We start from the raw sequence: 18,092 nt of genomic DNA on the forward strand, positions 1-18,092 counted from the left end.
AGGACTCGATATAGACACCTGGGCTCACCTTTCATAGAGCCCAAGGAAGTAAGAGATCTTCCCATTGGGGACCTTTTGTCCTTCGTTAAGGACATTGGCCTCTATGGATGATCCATTATCGGTGGTTAGCACAATGGACCTATAGGTCTAAGTGCCCTGGGAGCTGATCCCCCACCGCATAAACTAATCTAATCTAATCTAATAAGTCATAATAATCCTGATGATTAACAGAGGCGTAATTTAAGGAGCTGCCTGGGTGAGTGTTTAGTCATGGTTATTATGCGCTTTAGGGAATTGGGGTCTATTGAGGTTGGCTACGTAAACAGGAAGAGGGAATTTAATTAAAGCATCAACAGAAATTTTCACCGCAGTTACGGAAATTGTAGTAAAGGACCTATCACTAGGATGACCGGGGCATTATGGCTACATAGGACCAATACCCGTCACTTTGACGGGTATTGATTATTTTTAATATTTCTTCATTTATTTTTAAATCAATTGATTATTACATAAAATATTTTTCCATATTTATCAGTTAACTGAGTAAATTTTATGCAGAATATTTCACAGTATAAAATAAAAAATGAACAGCGTTCACGTCGCTCCTGCTTCCCATACCCTGGCCTACCATCCGCCATTTGGTATGGCAGATACACGGCTTATTTCCATTCAAACTGTAATAAGGTATGTGAAATGCATAAATGTGTAAACCTAAACATCAAAATGGCCAGGCATTATATAGTGTAGTGATATCCTGAGCAAAACACGCTTTACCGTTTAAATTAAAACAGAAACGCTTACCCAGTCATTTTGGACGGATATTGGCCTTATAAGGTTGGAAGGTGGTATAACAACATTTCTATGTGAAATTTTTAAATTATATTTTAACAGAATGCGTATCATAAAAAGTAAACAAAAGTCAGAAAAAATAAAGACGTCTAAAAAAATTCTAGGCAAGTGATATTTTTTCTAAACAGAATTAGGTAGAAAAACTAGTTAAGGAAAACAAGCGAGATGAACTAGATATTTTGTAGTGCATTTTATTTTCCACTCGATGTCAGCATAAAAAAGAAATTTCATCCCTTGGCGTTGGCTTCCCACCCGGTGGGTCCGGGTTCAAATCCCGGCAGCGGCAGAGAATTTTCAGAGACATCCCGGTCCCTGCTTGAATGTTGTGTGGAGGACATTTTAAGCGCAACATTCCGTCCGTCGGATGGGACGTTAAGCCGTGGTCCCCTTGGTGCCTTTCGTTAAGAGCAGGATAATGCCGACGCCGGGTTTCTCTCCACCCTTCCTTATATACCCTTCCCTCATGGTGCAAATGACCTCAGCTGTCGGTCGCCTCCTCCAAATACCATGCCTCTTATCTTTTGGCCACCAAATATTTCTTTTGTCAATTTCTGTTATAAACTCTATTTAGAAAAAAAATCACTTGGACCCCTTGGATTCTCATCCCTTCAATGAAAATTGCAATATTTAGTGCAATGCTTGCTTTGCATCCAGGTGCATGTTTTGATCTTCTTTTATTCATTCCGTACACAATTGACGTCGACGGTGAGGCATTGACTGTTTTCCTTCCGACATGAATAAAAAACACAGAACCGATTGATGTCTATGTAAAAAAATATTCTACGGTTCTACGGTGATGCCCAATATTGAGTATAAATAGGTTTAAGTTGGGAGTTCAATATAAAATAAATTGCAAAACATCAGCAATCGATTATTAAAAAATCGTAATTGTGACAATTGCTCAAACTTTGAGGTGAACAACACTGCAGCTATGTACTGTAGTACATATTTTGCCTGAAGAGGGGTTACTCACCCAAGAAATTTGATTTCATTTCTTGAAAATGTAAAGCTACCTCAGTGAAATGCCAATTATATAGTGTGAAGGGTGTGTAACTTACATAAAATAACCATAATTTATAATTTGTGTGATTTATTAATATCAATTTGTTTAGTTAATCATTACATTGAAAAATAACTCCCATCATTGGTCGCTCACTGTGATTTACGAACAAGAGTATATCACAATCACTACTGATAGCACAGGGTTAAATATGTCCCTCATCCATCAGCGAATTACATTTTGGAGTCAAACCTTCAGTTATTTCGGCCTTTTCTTCACGACACAGATTACAAAAATACTACTTTATGACTGAGATTTTGATGGGCCTTTAAGTTGAGTCACTTTTCAAATGTGAACTCAGCTTTTTTCGATTAGCAGAAAGCTTTTGATGGGTTGCCCCTTCTAAACCGTGCCTAATGTCTTTTTACTGATATGTACAACGCAATTAATTTGGTCCATTCAGTTGTACAAAATATACATGCACAAATGAGTAATTAAGGGTTTAGTATTCTATTATTTTTATCGTATGATTGATCATTTCCGTTCGGAGGACGATGGCAGAATGCCAATTATCCGTCAGCCAGAAAAAGAAACTAAGCCCATTGCCTATAAATGTTATTGTCGGTCTAAGGAGGAAGGTTTAGAAAAACAGATATCCGTCTCTCGCAAAGTATTTGACGAAATGTTGGAAGCTAATCATCAGCGCTATTCAATAAATATTGAATCTCTTCACTATGTAACACGCTCCCTCACACCAGTCTCCACTCACACGCGTTCACAAACTCACATGTTAACGTACACATCACTAAATTCTCTTTTTTCTTATCCATTGCAGTCGAGTCCACATGATTCCCAAACACAAGTTTTATTTGAGGTGACATTAAAAATATAAGGTATTATTTACGATCTCACAGTCTCGTAGTAGTTCCAGCCTAGTACATGTTCTACTAAAACGAAGAATCTCTGCTAGACAAGTCAATTCATCTTAAATTTGGAATCGGCCGAAGCCTCCTAAAAGCTCATTCATTGCTCCTGTAGCACTCCGTATACTGTTCACAATCAGCACAAAAGGCCGTCCATGGATTGGTTCATTCGTATCACTACCGCCACTAGTACGGTCTCCAGACGGTCTTTTGTGTGTAGCCACTAGCACTGGAGCAGGATGATATAACTGTCGATTGCCTCGGACTCCTGCTGTCACTGCCCGTGCCGCTAATCTCGCTTGCTCCACTCCCCTCCCCAGACACTTCACCCTCTTGCTTCGCGGACTTCTTCTGGTCCGTCAGTGAGAGGGGCCGCACTTGGCGGAACGCTGACCCGATGCCCTCGTCACTGTCGTAGTCTCGGGCACGGGTGGGCGACTCGCCCTTTGCCTTGGATGGGGACGTGGTGGTGGTGGTCGATGGTTCTGGGGGGGTCACCTCTGGCGCCGGGGGCTCCGATCGCACGAAGGCCACTGGCGACGTGGGCGGAGGGGGCAGCGGGGGCGGCAGCGGGGGGTGCAGTTTATCCGTGAGCACGGGTCGGGGCGTGAGGTCGGTGGGTGCGGCGTGGTGGTGGTATGAGCTGAGGATGGATGGTGCGGCGTGGAGGTAGGGCGCGAATGCGGTGCCGTTGGGCCCGAGGAAGTAGTCCGCCGGCCTCCCGTCCCCAGTGATGGCCGAGGCAGCGCCTGTGGAAAGAGAATTTTGTTAATGATTTGCAATTAGAGGACACTTCTAGTGCGTCCATTGTCATGCTAGTTGACAATCAACTCAGGCTTGTAAGCGGTAAATTATTTTCCACGCATAAAATCCGAAGATTTAAGCGTGATGGAGTGGAAATATTCCATATTGAAAGAAGTCCTTGAAATTCTCGACGATTACGACGCAGGTTTCAATACTACTGCATCATCTACAATTGCATGAATATTTTCGTAATAAATTTTATATCCTGGAAAATTGCAAGTATTTATATAATTATTTTTCACACAATTAATTAGTACCTCTTGACTGATGGTCATATGTACTTTTCTAAACTTTATGGTATGATGATGATGGTTTTATCTCGTATTTCTTTGTTAATCTAACGAAGCTTGACAGTTTTGAGGTCCTTCTACATTAATGATTAGTGATCGTTTTAACATAGTAAATGTATTCAAAGTAAATAACATCAATGTGAGACATACGGTCCTTTGCTTCTACGACCTTGATGAAGAGAAGTTAACCCAAGCATTTTGCAAAAAATTTAGCGATCGCAGTTCAGATAACGATTTTCTACTTTCATGCATTAAATTAAAAAATACAGATGCCTACACCACATTAACTGGGGGCAAAAATCTTTAACTGCTGGAGTAATTTAAGAATAATGTTCGGTGGAGCTATATTTTAATATTAGCCACTCTAATGTTAATCACTCTAAGCTAGTATAATACCAACGCGGAATGTTTTGCCGTGCACGTATAGGAAGTACAATAGACAGGTAGGTACTCAACTTTGGAACTTTTAATAATTACGTCCTGGCTTTTTATATTTTCATAATATTGCGGTGCAAAGATGGGCCAGAGGAAGTCTCCTCTGAAGGCCGTTTTTACACAGGTAACGAAATTGCATAATCAGACGAAGGGTACGAAGTGCAATGGAAATTGCGTCGTGTAAAGTGGTGAATTACTAGAACGTATGCGAGAATGCATGGACGTGAGATGGCAAATAGCCCCTTTCCGTTTTCGTTCATATAATCGCTAAAATTATAAATTAGATGCTAAGATGAGAAATTAACGCAGTTCCAGCATGCACAATTACGTGCCCCGTGTAAAACGGCCTTAGGAATTATTCCAGTGGGGAATAGCTCTGTTAACGAACGCGCGGGCCTGAGAAAAAGATCATTTCTTCCCAATTTTACGCCCATCTTCCTAACGATGAACTCCTCCAACTCAGCACCGTCTGTAGACCCCTCCCGCGTACTCAGCGAAGATTTATATTCATCTCGGCAACCCTGCCGGTAATGCCCCACAACATTGGAATGGCACACCTAGGCAAACAAACACTCCCGCACAGCGCCGCCTGCTTCGCTGCCGCCCCAATTGGCTGAGCCAGCCCCTCGGGCCTCGGGAATTACCCGCCATCAGCTGAAATCCATCGACGGGGCTCACTTAATCCGATTTGAGGGCTTAAGCTATAGTATGAGTGGCGGCGAAGGAAGTTTTGGAGGGGAGGGTGGGGCGGTCGGATCCTCCGGTAACATCCCCTTCCCACCTCCCCCGGCCCCTACCGCCACCCCCTTATCGCCCTCGTACCTTTCTCCCCCGCCCCCCTCCACACCTGCGAACCGCTCATAATAGCGTGGGGCGGGGGTGCGAACGGGAGTAAATGATGTCGCCCGGCATCTGGGGGATAACTAACGCGATCGCAATTCTCACAAGGGCTGCTTCCCTCCGGGGCGTGGAGCTGCTGTATACTCGGTAAATCCTCGAAGGAAACCCGTGAATGTTTCTGAACAGCCTGGCTCGTGCCCGCCTCGGGTGCTGCTTGATGGAGGCCAACAAACGGCTGGCCATATGGTGACGGGGATGGCAGCCATATAGATGTGTTTAGGAAGGGATGGTAAGATTAGCGGAGTTAGGCTCGCTCTAGTTTTGGCAAGTGTTGAGCGTATATATTGGTAGCTCCGCCCAATTATCTCCGCTTATACCAATTGTGTGACTACGTTTTTTAATTTTGGTCTTTTAGTCTCTTTAATGCCAATTAATGGCTGTTTGTAACATCGCTTAGCTTCTTGAAGAAGACCAATGAATGGCTAGCCATATGGTGACGGGGATGGCAGCCATATAAATGTGTTTATCGCTCTAGTTTTGGCAAGTGTTTAGCGTATATTGGTGGCTCCATTTAATTATCTCCGCTTATACCAATCGTGTGACTGCGTTTTTGAATTTTGGTCTTTTAGTTTCTCTAGCTTTCTTTACTCTAGTTTACTTTAGCAACCTCCTTAATGCGGGCAGGATCCCAGCAGAAGAAGAAGATGAATTATATATATATCCTCAAATACAGATCCAAGATCCATCTGAGGAGGAAGTATGCAACGTGATAAAAGCTCTAAAAAACCACAAAGCTCCTGGAGAGGATGGTATACCAGCAGAATTCCTCAAGGCCGGGGAAAATGCTCTCTTAAGAAAGCTGCATGCACTAATAGTGAAAATATGGAACGAGGAAAAAATACCAAAAGAATGGAACCTCTCTATAATAGTCCCGCTGCATAAAAAAGGAGACAGGTTAGTATGCAGCAATTATCGGGGAATATCTTTAATAAACACGGCTTACAAAGTACTGTCCAAAATACTGTATAACAGAATACAGGAATACTCGGAAGAAATTATAGGAGAGCACCAGACAGGTTTTAGAAAACAAATGTCTACGATTGATCAAATTTTTATCATTAAACAAATCTTATCAAAGTATTGGGAGTTCAATAGAGATGCGCACCTCCTCTTTATTGATTTTAAGAAGGCGTACGACAGTATCAACAGAAACCAAATGTGGAAATATCTCAGGAGAATGGGAATCCCAAACAAACTAGTCAAACTGGCTCAGATATGTACAGAAAACTCAAGTTGCAAAGTACAGATAAATAATGAATTTTCAGAAGGTTTTGATGTAGTCACGGGGGTACGACAAGGAGATGCACTCTCACCATTGCTTTTTAACCTGTCATTAGAAAATGCACTTAAAGCCGTAAAGGAGCAACAACCGGGGATTGAAGTCGGCAAAAAGATAAATCTGCTAGCTTTTGCAGATGACGTGACCTTATTGGCGGAGGATGCAAATGGGTTAAAAACTCTTGCAGAGTCTCTGATAAAAGAAACCAAAAAAGTAGGATTAGAAATTAGCGAAGAAAAAACAAAATACTTAATTGTTGGTCGACACGCAGAAAATATAGAAGCAGAGGCTTTAAAAGTCCAAAATTATACCTTTGAAAGGACAACAAATTTTAAATACTTAGGAGTAACCATAGAACAGGAAAATAAAGAGGAGGTAGAGATAAATGCAAGGTTACTTCTCGGGAACAACTGTTATTGGGCTCTTAAATCATTGCTAAAATGTAAACTTCTGTCAAGAAAAACTAAATCAAAGCTGTACAAGACAATAATACAACCAGTAATACTCTACGGATCCGAAACCTGGACTTTAACAAAAAACCAGGAGAGGAAACTGATAGTTTTTGAAAATAAGATCCTCAGAACAATATATGGTCCTATTAATGAAGATGAAGTATGGAGGATCAGAACCAACAAAGAGCTCAGAGAATTATATACAGATCCGGATATAATAGCGCAAATAAAAAGCAGGATATTAAGATGGGCCGGTCATGTAAAGAGGAGAAAAGATGAGTCCATGCTAAGAATGGTATCTGAAAATCAACCCCGAGGAAAACGTCCGCTTGGGCGACCCCGACTAAGATGGCAGGACCAAGTGAAAAGGGACTTAGGGAAGATGAGAGCAGATGCAGAATGGATGGCGGATAGAGATAGATGGCGACATGTTGTTGGTGAGGCCAAAAACCTCCTGAGGTTTGAGTGGCCACATAGGTAAGGTAAGGTAGTTTCTCTAATTCCAAGTAATGGCCTTTTATAACGTCGCTTAGCTACATAAGTATTGATCGCTTCATGCTGTTCGGTTCTAGTATCATCGTGATCTGGTCTAGTCTTATGAGATGGTTCTGTAGCAGTTAAATAATTGGATCATGTGAGCGTTTTATCGGTACTGTATTTACCGTGACTATTTGTTCATTTTTTCGTTCGCATCACAATTAAATATTTAGCATGAGTATTGTCATTTAAAAATGGCAAGAATGATTTTCAAAAGGACATCAGTTCTTATTTCATCAGCCAGTTCAATTGAAACACTGCTGACGACTCAAAGGAAAGACATTAAGAAAATATTTATTCCAATGCAGCAAGTAACAACAGAGAGCCATTTGCTCTACCCGAAACTATGAAAAAGATAGAAAATGCGGTGAAAAGGACTTGCTCAAATTCATGGTTACCAAAAGTGATATGGTATTCTAGTCTGGCCTCTAAGTTGCAGCCAGGAGTGCAATAAACTTGTTCAAAGGGGCCAGGGTAGTAATCAAATGGTATATGAAAATACGAGTCAAGAGTCACTCTGATTAATTGGCACCTAATAATGGCAACGTTCAGAAATGTTCGTAATGAGTAATCGTAATCACAATATTTGGGAAATGGAGAAATATTTGGAGAAAGGTTAATGTTTCATGAACTGAGAGAGAATGTACAAAAAATATAGAAAACACTTGGTTTTGCGTTTTATGAGAGTTTTGGATCTCATTTGATTGATCCTTGAGCCTTGTACTTCGGTTTTAAGGATTCGTAATTAAAAATTTGGAGAACGTAATCTTGTTAGTAGTCTCTTCCTTACATTCTGATGGGTTTGGAGGAAACCCTGCTAAACGTGGCTGGATAGATTGGAGGAAATTGTTACTCTACCTTTTCCTATTGAGCAGGCACCAGGCAGCTTGCATGACGTTAGGTCTGGTCGTCGGAAGTAGTCCCAGTTGTAAGCGGCTGTGACGTAGGCAGCGGCGGGATCCAGCCACTGCGGCGGCATCATGGCCGCAAATGTCCCGAATGTGGATGGATGCTGACCCGGGAGCAAGTGATGCAGTCCTGCCAAGGCAAAAGAAATAGTCATTTAGTCGGCACCAGAAAAAATTGCCTAAAAATGTGTTTATTATCGCCAGAATCTCTTTCCCACCTACAGGATTATGCTAGATCTGATGAAAATAAAAGGGAAGGAATAATTACGTTTATTGATCTTATCGACTATATCTTGTATGATGTTAGGCACGATGTGGTGGAAGTTCGTAATATTGTTGAAATGACACATTGCAATATTTCCACTTATAGATTTATTTTACACTACGCGTTTCGTCGTTACAACGACGTCACACTTGAAAATGTCGTTGAAACGACGAAACGCGTAGTGTAAAATAAATCTATAAGTGGAAATATTGCAATGTGTCATTTCAACAATATTATCGACTATAAATGCCTGCAGGTACTTAGGATAACTATTTTTAATATTATACTTTTTCATAGTGATAGTGGATCATATGAAAATGAATTTCTCATAAATTGGTTGCGAATAGTGTACCGTTAAATATAATGTCTTCGCAATTAAATAATAGTAAGGGTATTTTTGAAATATTATCAAGTAAAAGATCGAAAACTGGTAAGCATTTTGAGCGAATATTTTGTGATTATGAGAAAGAAAGTAATGGAATTCCTATAATTATGATGAGGGTCCAAGGAAAAAAATGGTTGGTTTTGATATATGTAATGTTATCATATTCTAAATTGCAGCTCCTGCGAATGATAAAAAGTGTTGAACAGCACTCAATACGTTTTTCACCTGCAATATTAATGCAGTTGATCTCAGTATGCATTGAAATGCAGCATCAAATGTTATGTCCTTTAGATTATCTCTGAACGAAAGGTGTCATTTAGTAATTAAGTGATATAATATGCAATCTTGAACCGTTTTTCTGTTGCTTTTTTGGAGGGAGGGGCATAGGATACTTAGGATTACCTGGATGTCGAAAAAATCAAAGAAATATCTTGAAATGGTCGACCGAAAATCGTGACCAAGGGCCCTGAATAGCTAAAATCCGTTAAGTCAACATTTTAAAGCTTTTCTTTCTTCCATGATCACCTCTTGTTTCCGTTAAGCCTTAATGGGAAAGACCTCTTGTTCTTAGGCTATCCCTTATTTGGTTTATTCCTTTGGGAAATTGACCAAAAGCCGTACATTTGTGTCATTAAAAACGATTAAGTCATAACCGTAATAGCGTTGGTTTTTACTTGGGAGTGGAGAGGAAAATCTATGTTTTTGACTAGAGACGAGTCGTAGCCGGCGTCGGCATTAAGCTACCCGTTACGATAGGCGCCGAAGGACCATAAGTACCCATTCGTCTGACTCACTGAGGCAGACTCGTGTTTATTCTTCGCATAGCCCCTGTGAATGGTTTGGCAACATCCCTTCCTGTGATGGGATATAAACAAAAGGTTGGAATCTTATGTTTCGCTTGCTCTCTTACTCTACGAATAGCTTTTCATAACATTGATCATCCTCACCGCTTCTGAAAATGAATTTTACGGGGTACTTGTGATGCCCATAATTATCTTAGTGTTTGTAAATTAAAACTCTGGCTAACCGACCTCGGATAAATCGAGACCCAGGTCAACAGAAACGACACAAGCTGTGTTGAAAATCGTGTCTACAGCCATCGAGAGGCAACAATGAATGGAAATGAAGCCATGCCGCAATCGGTAAGCCTTAGGTGAATATTAAAATTCTATAATTAGACCGCTCTTGTAGATTTTATGAAAGTTATTTTATTTGTGCATAAATTTAGTGAAGTGTAGAAGATTAGCCTAAAGAAATAGTTTTTAGTTATTAATTACTTTCAGAAATCTATTTGAGTAAGGTATTTTTCGATGCGCGCGGGCTAGCCGCAAAAATTGTGAACTGATATTATTTCACCCTTCTCATGAGGTAACTGGAGTTTCATAGTGCCTTCATTTAGTTTACTTTACACGTAATAATATGGTGTACTAGAAACTCAAATCCATGCTCTTAATTTTTCCATTCTGTGTCTTCGAATCAGATTGATCCCTCCTTTATAATATCCTTTTTGCGTCCTCATGACTCGCATTCCCTTGAATTTGATGGATATATGCATATATTTAGGAGGGAAATTACCTCGGATTTGCGGAAACATACCTCAAAGAGATATTTTTGAATGATGAAACGAATCATTGCACTCGCTTTAAAAATTGTACTCGTTCAGCCTTGTCGCAGGAATGCTTGTTTCACAGGGGAGGTCAAAAGGTTACCTCGTACTCAGCCTTGCCGATATAAGCCAAGCAGCATATAAGTATCATGTTCGCGGTAAAGGCTTGAAATTTCATGTAATGAAAATACTTGTCTGTTTTCACTCTTATTTATTTCAACCAACCCAGGTTTCGGCGCAAAATGACATTATCAAGATGAAAATGGCACGTTGTGCCGAAACTTGGGTAGGCTGAAATAAATTTGGCTTCTGTGGTTACGGGGTAAAGTCCTCGCCTTCCAAGCCGAAGGTCGCGGGTTCGAGCCCCGCCTGGCTAGGTATTCCATACCCAGGGAATGGTTGTGTGTGATGGTCGTTGTTACACGTTTTTCCCTCAATGTGAAAGGTATTAAATTAACTGTTTTCGGGTTGATGAAGAAGAATAAAATACGTTTGGAATTAGATAGGTACTTTCATTATGTTCAATATAAAAGATATCCATTGAATAACGCTGGAAAATGTATCCTTTATCTAAAGACTTGAAAGTTCCTTGCCGAGGGCCATGAGAGATTAGTGGTGAAGTTTTGAGCTCAGATTGTCTAATATAAAGGAATTCCGTTGCGAGTGTGCATGCAGAATTCTCCAGCCACTGCGCGCTTTATCAGCTGGACCAAGGCTCGTCGGGAACCCCGAAATAAATGTACTTTTTAAAATGGATGGCAAAGGCCTTGATTGTATCCTCATCCGTTCTTTCCTCAGGTGAATTTAAATATTTATCCTCGAAGTGACCTCATTCGCCTGACGGTTTCTGCCAAGAATAACATGTTAAGTGAAAATAAATGAACTTATTACACATGAGATGGTTTCATACAATTTGATCCATTACGTTTCTCCGTATTTTTATTGATGAAAGAAATGGCAAATGAGAATTTTTCATACGCAAATAATTCAATTCAGAATGAATGGTACAAGAAATTATTTCAAAATCTGAAATAATTACTCACTTTTATTGTTAAAATCATTTATTCCATTAAAATAATGTAAAATTAAAAAATTATGCGAATTTAAATTGAAGTTTTGAGTTAAAATTAATGCAGTGAATTATTATTGTTGAAATCATAACTGGCAATTTTTCCTGAAATCAAGTCAACAAAATAATTTCTATGCTAGCGATCCGGGCATAATTTCGATTTCATCTTTCTCTACGAACGTTTCGCCGTCCCATCGGCGTTCCATATCCCTTCTCCCTTGCTCCAACCATCTTCCACTTTCCTCTCAACCTCCCCAACTCGACCGCTTCCGCTAAAACTGGACCATCCGTGGCTGCGAATCTGCAAGCGGGCCATTAAAAAAAAATGTTCTTGCACGCGCTCTCTGCTTCGCTGATATTTTATATCAGCTCAAATTGATCTTCATTGAAGTATTCTACCGAATAAGGTAGGTTTCCACGGAGTACTTGAGAAGCACTCCTGGAGCCTCTCCTTCCTTCAAGCACTTCCCTCTCCATTTACTATGAGACCTACTCCCTTTCATTCTATCTAAATATCCTATTCTCTCCCTCGCTAACCTAGCATCCTACCCTCTAAGACCATTTTCAACATCCCCTCCCCGCTAAGTACTTCCGCCATCCATACCTTCCGCCTCTTCAGTATCTCATCTAAAAGCTTCCTCTCCTCACCCACCATCCTTAGCACTCCTCGAATAGGGTACTCTCATACTCTCACCATTTTCACTTAAATGCAATTCAGTATTTTCGCTTTTTATCACCTATTAAGGGTTATTGTAAGAGGATTTCTTTGGCTGAGATATAGAGAGGCATTGAGCAGAAAAGTGTAGACATTTTATCACAATCACTTATATTACACTATAGTATTTAATAATGATGGGTGTGCTTCATAATTTTTGATATTAAAATTAATGAACATATTGCGTTTATTTGATTATAAATATTTCAATAAAATGTAGTTTTACTTCCCCACTGTTATTAATGATTGTGGATAAGTGCAACTACCTTTCATTTCAACACATCGAACTACCACTGCATCTCGCCTGAATGGGTTGGGCTTATTTTGATTATACATTTCATCCAGCTGTTTACAGTTGTTAAAATTTAGATTAAGTTTGACATTTGAGGATTTTCGTTTGTGGGTGTCCTTAGGTTTCACCCGAGACTTGAACCCGGGACTCCTCGATCAGCCGCCAAATGTTTTATCCACTTTTTACTACGACTTAAGTTTCGATGATACTACATCACTTGGCTATAACGCTCGATATTAAACCGGCGACTTTGGAAAACCAAAAAAGGACTGATTAAAAGTTGTTGACATTATGTAGAAAGTGTAATTTCATTAATTGATGAGTAAGTAATCAGCTGCCTTTAGGTTGATCTGAAATATTTTACAAGGAGGGTTTTATGTTTCATGCTTTTACCTGTGGAATTTGCTATTTTTGAAGCTGGAATCTCCTCTTGAGGTATTAAATCTAAGTTATACTTAGTATTTGAATCATAATTTTTTACAATTTATTCCGTTGTGTTACCTTTATTGAGTTCAAAATTGAGGTGACCCTTTGAAGAACTTTTTGAACTTACTTATGCTTTACATTTTCGTGAATCGCCTAAGTTTTCAGTGTTGCTATTGCATAATGCGGGCTTTGCCCGTTATGGCCTGTGCGCGCACCCTAAGCTCGTTCCCTTTTCCTTGTTTAAAGCGCGCTTTGCGTGCTCCGATACCCACTTCTTCGATTTTCTATTCTTTCACTCCTCCTCTCTCAGTGAGTGTGGTAATTGGAAACGACTTTTCCGCAGAAAGAGATGAATATTTTTTCTCCGCAAAGGATTGAGCGGGAGTTCACGAGCAAACACGATCCGCTGGCCGATTCCAATGTATTCATGTGTGACCGGCTTTCGGCCGCCAGACGCTGATTAATCCTTTGACTCCTCCGAAAAACACACTAGCCGGGTGGAGGGCACTATTTTCGGGCGAGCTGTTTTCCGTGGAGAGGCGAGGGTAACGTAGGCCGGCTGCCGGTGTTGACCAATGTATCCGGTGAGTGTTTATGCTTCCAGACTATTTCTCTCGGGAGGGGGGGGGCTGAGGGTTGTGGGGGCGTTTAGGAGGGAGGGGGTGGGTTCGCCTCCCCAGCCACTGAGAGCCGCGGCCCCCAACCCCAACCGTCCACCAAACCTAGCCAATAAAACGGTTTAATTGTCGACGGCTACGGCTTTGAAGTCGTCTTCACCGCCTCCTCCCCGCTAAAAAATCGTCCGCTGGCGTAAACAGTGTTCATCCCAGTCCTAGCGGTCCCCACCCTCGCCGCCCCTCGAACACGGGCGCCCTCTTCAACAGGCGCCCGAGACCGCCTCTCTGCCGCCGGGTTAACGACTGCCGCCTCCGAACAGTCCGCAGCCGTCCAAAGGCCCGCACGGCGCCGGGGACCTTGGCGGAGTCGGCGGGCCCGGGTCACGGAAAAGCCCCGGTCGTTCACGCCGACTTCGGCTGTGAGACGTCATTGGGCGCCTATAAAATTCACAACGTTGCAGAGCTGCTCGTGGGATGGCGTATCTGCGGCCTTTGGTCGGGGTCAAGTGACCGCGGATTCGGCGGGGCACTTTGAAGGGAGCTAGCCAATCAGGGACGCTAGCAGCACAAAGCGAGGCTCAGTTAATTGAAATGCTGCGGAAGGGGCTAGCTGAGGTAACGGTGGGCTGATTTAAGGATAAAATTATTTCGTATACATCGATCTTGGAGACTCTTTAAAAGTGTTGTCCTAGATGTTTTGACGGCACATTTAGACGGAAGAATTTTTTTTTTTGAAGCTGAAAAATGTCTTCTCTCGCACGTTGCATGTGACTCTTTCCTGCAATCAAACCACAACCCACATCATAGGAATATTTGAAATATCATAACTCTTTTCCTTGAAGGAAGCATGTTTATTGCTATTTTATATACCTTCCCTTTTCGTTTGTCAAGACGGAGAAGTTCCAATTACAGGAATTTATATAAGATAAGTCGAAGGTGAAATATGTTGTGTTTCTTATTTATATATTGTGTTTCTTATACATGATGGCGACTATGACGGTCATTTTTTGTCCAGTCTTCATCTACATCTACATGCTACCCCGCAAGCCGCCTAAAAAAGCCTGGAGCGGGAGGGTTGTTAGGGCACCATCCGTTTACATATAAAAATTGAATTAAGGTAAATGAGAGTTAACTCAGTGAGGAGAATAATGAAGTAGGGGCTTCAGCACGTTCATTGAAGACAGCTTTTCAGACAGCTTTTGTTCAAACTACCAGCATTGATCCATCGAGTCTTCCAACAAGCCTATTTTAACCATCATTACCTACCCGTTTTGTGACGTCGAGTTTACCAACATTGGTTGAGTACTTGATATTGATATAAATAATATCAAGCACCTTGCGCATTTGCACTTTCACTTGGGATGATGTTTTTTTCTCCCGCTACCCCCTTTCTGTTGCTCATCCGCATTTCGCATCCTACAAATGGAAGCTGAGAGGAGAGTCATCTCGCAAAGGTTATGTTTTCTTCTCGGCTAAAGGGAGTAGTGGGCCTGCTACTTCTTCGTCAGTAAGGCCGATTGCTTAATGTTATCTTCCTCCAACTCTTTCCTCCGTTTTGTTCCGAGTCAGCGGCTACTTATTATATGCTAATTATCATTATGCTTATGTTAAGGCGTAGAGATTGCGTATGTGGTCACGTAGGTATGAGGACATAGTTTTCGTCTTCTAGTGGTTATTTGCGAAACCTTGAAAGCCGCAAAAAAATGTCGTTAGGGTTCCAGGAATAATTTAAAACGTCTCATTAAAGAATATTATCTGTTAGATTTAGCTGATTAAACTGCCAGGATATTTCCTTTAAGTGCATCATTATGATGGCTTCAAATACAATCCCCTTTTAGGTATCCCTGAAATAGATATTGGGTAACGAAAATGTAAATAAATTGTAATCAATTCTGCTGTCCCATTTATTGTTATGTAATCGGATCAGTTGTCACTGCAATATTTTACTCCGCTCTTGATAGACGGGATTTATTTTATTTTCTTAGTTCATAGTTCGCATATGTATTTTCCCAGAATATTCTCTCACGGTATGAGTTTGGCTTTCAGAAAATCGTATGCCACAGGTGATGACTTTGGGGGATTGGGGAAGCTCTGAGGCACGGTGAATGGTGCGTGAGACCAGGACCGGTTGAAGCGATAAGCAAAATACGCGCCGCGTTGGGCGCCAAGCAAAAGGGGGCGCATAAGCCCTCAGTCCAATGTTCTAGTGGCGTAACTATGGGGGGGATGAGGGGATAAATCCCCCCTAAAGGCTCAGGGAGAAAAAAATATTGAACTCTATTGCCTAGTGTTGACATGTAACGACTACATCTTCCCAAAGTTGAATTTTAAGTGCCAAAATGATGTAAAATGTATCTCCAGGCATGTCATTTTTCAAAAATTTTACCAAATTTTGCCTGGGTGGAGGGGTCGCCACTTCAGGGCATCCCATCCCCCAAGTCATATTCCTAGTTACGCCACTGCAATGATCAGTACCAATCAAACAAGGAGAATAAACGCTGACGGTCGATTTTCTCCACAAAATTATTGTAGAAGTAGAGTTATATCGTAAAGTGGATTCCTTTACCCAAGAAAAATCTCTTTTTAGTGTTCGAAGTATAAACTCCTAAGTTATGTTTTCATTTGGCGAGTAAATAAATGGCCGAATTTCTTTAAAGACGACTTGCGCAGTATTTATTTATTTACATTACTTACTCTGAATGTTTATGTATAACTAGTTTTAAGCTCTAAAAATATCACTTTCAGTACATAAGAGCAAGCACGTTGTAAGTTTAGGCTGATATTTTAGTCTCGACCCTCATTCATGAAGTATTTGTATTTATTTTCAAATTTTTCCCGAGAGAATCCCTTCTTCCTACCTCTCAGGTTATTTTTGAGGGGAGGGTCGGAATGTTGTTCGCTTGCACTAGAAACATGTCTAGAACTGGACCTGCATGAAACTCTTAATGGATTACGTAAAAGGAAGAATTTAGCGTAAGTTATCTGCGTAAAGTATCTTTCGTCGTGGTTGCGACAGAAATGCTGTGCCATGGAATGAGTTTTTTTTGTAAATTAATCAGTGACATAATTCATGCCATTTCCTCACCCACAGAGTGAGGTCACTGCTTTGACTGAGTGGTATCGTGGTTCAATAATTCGATTTTTCTGACATTCCGTGTGCGAATTCGAGGTAATGTACAGATTTTCTTATTTTCCGTCAGAGTCCATCAAAGCGAAGGCTAATCTCCCGAGGAAGTGCAGTTGCAACTCGTTGAAGCCTAGTTATTCGATTATGACTTTGACAAGGACTCTGGGAGGCTAGAGTACTGGACTTCAAACAGATTTTTCTCACAGAAAATTCCGTCGTGAATGGGATGCAATATTCGCAGAACTTGGGGCAGAAAAAAACTACCTTGAGTGTTGAAATTTCCTTTGACCATGATTGGACGGCTATCGAGTTCTCTCTGCCGTCGCACTTGATTTTTCCAAATCCTGATCGACTCCTGAATGTTTCTATGGCGAGTCCTTTTCATTTAACTCGATGAAAAATTAAGGGTCTTTGATTTGGACTGATGTGGACAATATTCGGTCGCACTCATGGAATTTATTACTCCCGCCACATCTGTCAACAAATGGTCCTCCATTACTTTGACTTTTTTCACCAACATTGCTGCGTTTCATTTGTTTCACCGGTCCCAGTGGATGGTATTGATTTAACGGTAAATAAGAATGCTTGAAAAAATACGTTGAATATCATCTCCTGAATATCACATAGCACATGCGGTTGACAACGAAAAAAAAATTAACGCCTTGGTAGAGACGGGGACAGTTAACGAATACTTGCGGTTCCTTTTCCACTATATTCCTCGACTATATGGTGGAGGCTAGAGTACTGGACTTCAAAAAGAATTTGCTCAATGAAAATTCCATCGTGAATGGGATGCAATATTCCCAGAACTTGGGGCAAAAAAAAAACTACCTTGAGTGTCGAAATTTCCTTTAACCATGATTGGACAGCTATCGAGTTCTCTCTGCCGTCGCACATGATACTGTGATACAAAAAAATGATTGTCGACCTGTAGTCGAGGCATAGATTTCACAGTGGATTGAGAGAGTGCATTTGATTGAGCATCGATCCTTCCCTGACTTGTGACTCAAGTAAGCAGTGAGCTTGTTACTAAAGCCTGTGTTTATTTTTTGCATCCGCATTCCCAAGCATGGAATTGCATTCACTTTATTGTGTCTTCATGTCTTTATTGCATCCTTTCTTCCACGGAACGATGGAAAATGTATGGGTGACCTTCGGACGAACTGTTTGAACTTACTTAAGCTTTACATTTTAGTGACTGGCGTAAGTCTTT

General features: G+C 41.0%; 1 protein-coding gene across 1 annotated transcript in view; it reads right to left on the reverse strand.

Moving 5' to 3' along the window:
• Nucleotides 1-1,922: 1,922 nt before the first annotated feature.
• Nucleotides 1,923-18,092, reverse strand: part of LOC124171611 (segmentation protein Runt-like) — a 54,814-nt gene continuing 38,644 nt past the window's right edge. The window contains exons 3-4 of the mRNA XM_046550818.1: nt 8,328-8,507; nt 1,923-3,521 (exon numbers count right to left, since the gene is read on the reverse strand). Of these exons, the coding sequence (XP_046406774.1) occupies nt 2,959-3,521; nt 8,328-8,507 (743 nt within the window). The 3' untranslated portion in view covers nt 1,923-2,958. The remainder of the gene's footprint in view (nt 3,522-8,327; nt 8,508-18,092) is intronic.

The sequence above is a fragment of the Ischnura elegans genome, chromosome X, assembly GCF_921293095.1.
Source record: "Ischnura elegans chromosome X, ioIscEleg1.1, whole genome shotgun sequence".
Lineage (NCBI taxonomy): Eukaryota > Metazoa > Arthropoda > Insecta > Odonata > Coenagrionidae > Ischnura > Ischnura elegans.